Raw genomic sequence first — 6,915 nt, 5'->3', positions numbered from 1 at the left:
GAGAGAGTAGAGAGAGAGAGAGANAGAGAGAGAGAGAGAGAGAGAAATCTATATGAACTTCAGTAGAATATGAAAGAAATATTTGAAACATTGCAAACAGAAATGGAGTATATCTATATGTTTCAGAAATATGTTAACTATTTTTATTTGCTATATATTCACTTTTATATACAATGCGATGTTTTCTACCGATTGTCATACCATTTAAATCATTATGAAATGTTGAATGATAATTGTATAAGCTTTGTATTACCATGCAAATGCTTTTTATATGTAATTTTTACATTTTTCAAATATACAAACACTTTTCTGGTACGACTTCTTCCTAATTTCATAAAAAGAATCGAATCTTTTGAGAAAAGCAGTATAGCTTCCTTTTTATTTTATTACAATTTCAATTTTTATGGAAAGAAATCGTTTGAGTGATTAATTCAATCTCTGGTTGGAGAACTTTTTTTTTTTGAGAGATTATTATTGTTAATTTATTATTGTTAATATTTGGAAGGCTTTTTCTATTGATGCAGTATCGCTATCTTTAGTGGAAAATTTCAGGGGATTAAGTTTATATTTTGGATACTTTGTTTTTATTGCAAAATTGAATATTTTTTAATACATATTAGGTGTAGTAAAAAGAAATTCATTATTTTTCTATTCAATTTCATGCAAAAATAATGGATTTTTTTTTACTACACCTAATATTTAAAAATCTGCCTTAAGGGTCCTATTATAAATAACTCTAAGAGGATCCTAAGGCTGTTTGTACCGATTAAGTCATATAATTTTTATATAACAATTACTTTTTTCCTCTTTTATAAAAATCATTTTTATGCTTCCGGTTGTATGTGAATCCGCTCCACTTTCTTTTGATTCTCTCTGCAAGCGTCAAGCAATGGAAATAGTAACCAGCCACGAGATACTATTAAAGACCGTCGGCCCTGGGCAAATTTTTGTGATTATTAAAGGAGCCCGGGGAACCCAGAGATAATTGAAGAACAATGACGTTATCGACATTAATAAAAATTCATGATTATTAACGTAAATATTTCGATAATACATTATTAAATACATTATTAAATACATGATTTTTTTATTATGAATGATTTTTTTATTATGAATGCTGTATAAATAAGTATGCATACTTTTAATGCTATAATATCTTAAATGTTGCCGAAAAATTATAATTTTTTCTCTACAGTTATCATCTGTATAATTGATAATCAAATCCGGATGATAACATTAAAATCATAGTTTTAAATCAAATTTTTAAATCAAAATCTAGTATTATTAAGTTTTAAACGTATGTACATGTATCTACGAAACTAATAAATCATAAAATTAATATTATTAATTTTTTACTCTTAGGTTTAATTGCACCAACATTACTTTAATTTTAAGCGTTGCTTAAAACTCTTCCTTTCGACCTTAAAAAAAAGAAAGAAAGATTTTTAAACTTTGTTTAAAATAAAGATAACGTGCAATCGAGATTTATAATTATTCAAATTTTACACAGGCACGCGAATTTCCATAAACGTCGACCGTATCGTCGAGGCGATACGGGTAGTAGTGTAAAACAAATTTGTAAAATTTGTAAAATAAATTTTTTATGTGGTCACGCGCAATTCTTGACGCATGCGTATAATGCAACATCAAATTGGGGGGTCACTCTTTCGAATGAGTTAGCAGTCTAGTAAGTCTAGTAGTATATATGAAAGTCTGTGGTATGTACATGCATAAAAAAAATGTTTGTTTATAGTTGATAATCGTTCTAATAACGCTAAACATGATGGATTATGAATTTAAAATGAAGACGCAAAAAGACCGCACGAAGGTCGAGGATTTGTTTGAGTTTGAGGGTTGCAAGGTTGGAAGAGGTACATACGGGCATGTATATAAAGCTCGTCGAAAAGAAGGGTTAGTTTCCTTAACCTAATTTTTGATTACTTTGCGAAACTTCCTTGATTTTGTTATGTAGATTGTTATGTAGAGCTTAGATTATTTTACATTTAATTGTATAAGATGGGGAGCACAGACTTTTGCATAACACGTAATGCAACAAATTTGTTCTGCTTCCTCAGATTAATCTCAGATAAAACCTATCGATTAATTCTCTTAAAGGGCTCTGAATTTATATTGGAGCCATATTTATTTCCATAAAAGGATGTGCTGTGCCTCATATCGATCATCTTCTATTCAAGATTTTTTGAATACGACAAGGTGTATTTATTCGCTATTGAAATTTGCATTTAGCATTTAATATGATTATCCAATTCTTGATTTAGCTCATCTCATTTGTCTAATACAGAGATTTTTAATCGCTAATTTTTAATTAAAATGTTATGCTGATTCTACAATAGGTATTTTTCATTTAGTGACAAGTTAACACGAGCATCATTCCATCTTTTTTTACATTTAGTAAATAATAAGGATAAAATAACGCTTATGTCATCAAATGGAAAACATGTAGGAAGTCGCTAGTCAGTAGTTAAGTCTTATTGATAAAGTTGACCAATAGCCTACTTGTACGACTAACGCTGATTGGCCAATTCACTGATTAAGACTAAGGATATGGTCAACGCAATGCTGCAAATACTTTGAAGTATTTTTTAATTGGTCAATTTGTAAAATTCTTTCTTCTAATTGGTCCATCAAATGCTTCAAAGCATTTGTAGCGAGACTTTGACCACAGCGTAAGACTTCTGATTACAGATTCATTATAGAATCAGTATTAAGCCTACAATGAGTCAGTAGTCTGTAGTCGGTGAGTCAGAAGTGAATCTGAAGGATAATCAATGAATAAGGTTTGGTCAGCAGCCAACTTCTAAGAGACTTTCTACAATAAGCCATTAGTAATAATTAATCAGAAGATAGAAATTGAGCAATCAATTGAATTTATTAATCATAACTTGTTATAGTAGTAGTTTATAAGATTACTAACTATCAAATCATTATAGATCCGGACTTACATTAAGATTTAAATAAATAATATAATCATTTAGACTCACATTATTTTGATATCCATAATTTTCTCTTTTTTTTTTTGAAAAAATTAAACAATTATTATCTCATTACATATTTGTGTATATATCAATTGAATATCAATCAAATTAAAATACCTATTGGTTAAATTATACTATGATTTAGTTCTGAGAAATACCCTATTCTCTGTAAATTTAATATTAATATATTGGAAATAGTGTTTCAGATAGTGAACTAAAGTCTCGGCCTGATACAAAAGATTTTGGCCTCAAGCAAATTGAAGGTACAGGACTTTCGATGTCTGCATGTCGAGAAATTGCTGTGAGTTATCTCATTATTTTTAAATGATGCAAAAATATTTGTTCGCAAACACAATGGGATATTTCACTTATTTTCTTCTATTCTAGTTACTCAGGGAATTGAAGCATGTCAATGTCATTACTCTTATTCGTGTTTTTCTCTCACATAATGATCGTAAAGTTTGGTTGTTATTTGACTTTGCTGAGCATGATTTATGGGTATGTGTTTATAATTTTAATTTGAAAATAAAATATTTTTAGGCACATTACAACAAATATTTTATAGTAATATTTAAATATGTATTTGCAGCATATAATTAAATTTCATAGAGCAGCAAAAGCCAATAAAAAACCAGTAATGGTACCCAAAGGCATGGTTAAATCCTTATTATATCAAATTTTAGATGGTATTCATTATTTACATTCCAATTGGGTACTTCATAGAGATTTGGTAATTATTTTTGACATTAAACGTTCTCATTTTTTTATTTTTATCACTTTTGCAAATTTTGTCACCAATTTTTTTTATTTTAGAAACCAGCAAATATTTTAGTCATGGGTGAAGGAAATGAGCGGGGACGTGTAAAAATTGCCGATATGGGCTTTGCTAGATTATTTAATGCTCCTCTTAAACCTTTAGCAGATTTAGATCCCGTTGTAGTTACATTTTGGTATAGAGCTCCCGAATTACTTTTAGGAGCCAGACATTACACAAAAGCTATAGGTTTGTCTATATCTATATTGTATATTTTTATGATTTATATAAAATTGTACTGAATATTTTATTCTATCTCTGCAGACATATGGGCTATCGGCTGTATATTTGCAGAACTTTTAACATCCGAACCTATATTTCATTGTAGACAAGAAGACATTAAGACAAGCAATCCATATCATCATGATCAACTAGACAGGTGAAAATATAATTTGTATTTATTTTATATGATATGGAGAATGACATAATCTTTATTTAGGATATTCAATGTGATGGGATTTCCATTGGAGAAAGATTGGGAGGATATAAAAAAAATGCCAGAGCATCCTACATTGCTCAGAGATTTTAAAAGATCCAAGTGAGTTTGTTAGTTCAAAACTTATCTCCATCAATGTTTTATTCGAAATTTTTTAATATCGATTCTTTTTTATTTTTAGTTACGCAAACTGTTCACTTACTAAATATATGGATCGGCATAAGATCAAACCCGATAGCAAGGCATTTAATTTGGTATGATATATAAAATAAATATACAAATTTTGTAGTATGTCATTTTATCATATTATTGTTTAGTTACAGAAATTATTAATGATGGATCCAAACAAGCGTATTACGTCAGAACATTCAATGCAGGATGCCTACTTTCAGGAGGAACCACTGCCAACACAGGAGTATGAATCTATTTCTATATTTTTACATTATAATTTTTTTTTAAATCTCAATTACGTTTAACATGAAAATTTTAGCATATTTGCCGGATGTCCTATCCCTTATCCTAAGAGAGAATTTCTTACGGATGACGATACCGAAGAAAAGACTGAAAACAAAGCGAGGCAAAATCAGCAACAAACGGTAATTACTTTCGACATATTAAGAACATTTATATGATATACTTTATATGGTTTAAGCCGCAACTACTATAATAAAATAATCACAACTACTTTAGTACAGACATAGATTGTGATATCAAAATAAGTATCTATTTATAATTATGTATGTATATTTTTTAAAAATATGGTTTCAATTGTTCAACCTCATATGACCGCCGTGACAAGGCGAGTGAAGCCCACTTTGCCGCTGTCTAAGCTCCGTCGCTATATGGTAGTTGAGGATTAAACTGATTTTTTAAATATCGCCTTGTCGCTCATCCAAGTATTCGTGAAACAGCAACAGCAGACCCAACAGCAGCAAGGTAACGGCGATCATAATCATGGACAGAACGCGAAACGGGTGAGACTGAACGGGCCGCATGGTGCTCCTGAGTTCCATCAGCATCAGAGCCACGCGATGACCCACCAACAACCAGGGATGGTTTATTCGACGGCTCAACCAACGCAACCGTCGAACTTCCATCAACGTTTCTAATTTTGTAACTCGTAATTAAAGTGATCAGACAGAATTAGGCCAAAACTTAAACTAATGCATTAATTTAATTCACTAATTTTGTCAATAAGAAGTCACAATTAGTCCATATTTATTCGTGCATGCGCGCATACGTACGTACATGCATATGTACGGAAAAGACGCTCGTTCACTCAACATGCGTAACATTTTTTTGTCCTATATCCGCTTTTACTTCCGTTGCCACCTATCCTCTATTTCATATCAATAGTCTAATTTCTATCGAAATTTTTAATTCGGTTCCATTTCGGTACAGGATACATGTTATGGAATTATTGAAATGGATTCCGATCGAAATTATTCAATTATTACTTAGATTTTTATTATGTATTTTAGGAAAAAAAGAATAATTCTAATCGGAATCTATTCCGACTTACATTATGATAAACTTCCAGTATGCTGTTTTCATTAGAAGTAGTGACCTTGTGAACCTAAGCAGGAGTGAAATGAACGCAATCAAATGCATAGACTTCGTCACATCATCCTCATGCAGACAACTACGCTTTAACATCGAACGCTGATTAGTGAAAAACGGGAGTAAATTTTACCTCCACAACCGGTTTTTCATTATTCGTTCGATGTCAGAGCACTGTTGTCCATATGAGGATCCAGGTTTAGATGTGAATTAATGCTTCGATGGAAACCAAAGACACTTAGGAGTCGCGCATACACTTTCCATATCGGTAATCGTAAGACTTACTGTAAGAATTAGTCAATCACAGTCAAGAATTTTTAAAAATTTTCAGCTTTGATTAGCTAACTCTTACGGTCTTATGATTACTATAGAAAATTATGAAAAATGTGTGCGGGCTGTTTTGGACCCCATAGCACATACAAAATAATATAAGGCAATAAGACGTGAATAGGGTAGCGATTATGTACTTTATTTTAGAGCGAAAACATGAAAAGTGAAAATTTTTATGTATGTGTACATACAAATTTTCACTTTTCATGTTGCCTTAAAAAAAAGTTATATCACTATTCAGTAAAGAAATTGTAATGCATGATCTACAATAGCAGTATCAGTAATGGATGAGGCTGAAGAGTAAGAAATTGACCAATCACACCCGATTATTCTTCTCACATTCAACTGTGATAAGTTAATTTGTTACTCCGTCTCATCCACTACTGCTATTACCATTGTAGACCACGCGCAACATTGAATTTTTTATGGCTATCGCCAAAAGACGTTTTTCTGTAACGAATTTCTGTAACAGTAACCATAAGACATAAAATTAAGCAGTCAATATATTACTTTAGATGTATTATATGTAATCTAACAGAAATAAAAATAGCAATAAACTTACCTGTAAATCAAATTTCAACTGGTTAAAATTTTTCTTATAAGTTTATTGCTATTTTTATTTCCATTAGATTATGTAGATCTCATCAACTTAAGTTTATGATTACTGTTACAGAAACTTCGACTGTGTTCCAAAATTTATTATCAGTACTGAAAATCTATAGTGCACGTGAATTATATAGCTTTTTAGTACTGTAGTAAATTTTGGAACACAGTCGAAG

The 6,915-nt window shown here is 30.7% G+C and overlaps 1 protein-coding gene across 1 annotated transcript; it reads left to right on the top strand.

Moving 5' to 3' along the window:
* The first annotated feature begins 1,780 nt into the window (after positions 1-1,780).
* Positions 1,781-5,355, top strand: LOC105621411 (cyclin-dependent kinase 8). The gene is made up of 11 exons (XM_012202881.1): positions 1,781-1,911; positions 3,195-3,297; positions 3,384-3,494; positions 3,586-3,726; positions 3,810-3,999; positions 4,075-4,189; positions 4,250-4,348; positions 4,428-4,500; positions 4,564-4,661; positions 4,737-4,842; positions 5,158-5,355. The coding sequence occupies exons 1-11, from the start codon at positions 1,781-1,783 to the stop codon at positions 5,353-5,355; spliced, it is 1,365 nt and encodes a 454-aa protein (XP_012058271.1).
* The last annotated feature ends 1,560 nt before the right edge of the window (positions 5,356-6,915 follow it).

This window comes from Atta cephalotes (assembly GCF_000143395.1).
Source record: "Atta cephalotes unplaced genomic scaffold scaffold00033, whole genome shotgun sequence".
In the NCBI taxonomy this organism is placed as follows: Eukaryota; Metazoa; Arthropoda; class Insecta; order Hymenoptera; family Formicidae; genus Atta; species Atta cephalotes.
Note: the sequence above shows the minus strand (reverse complement) of the source record. Positions and strands in the feature narration are given on the sequence as shown.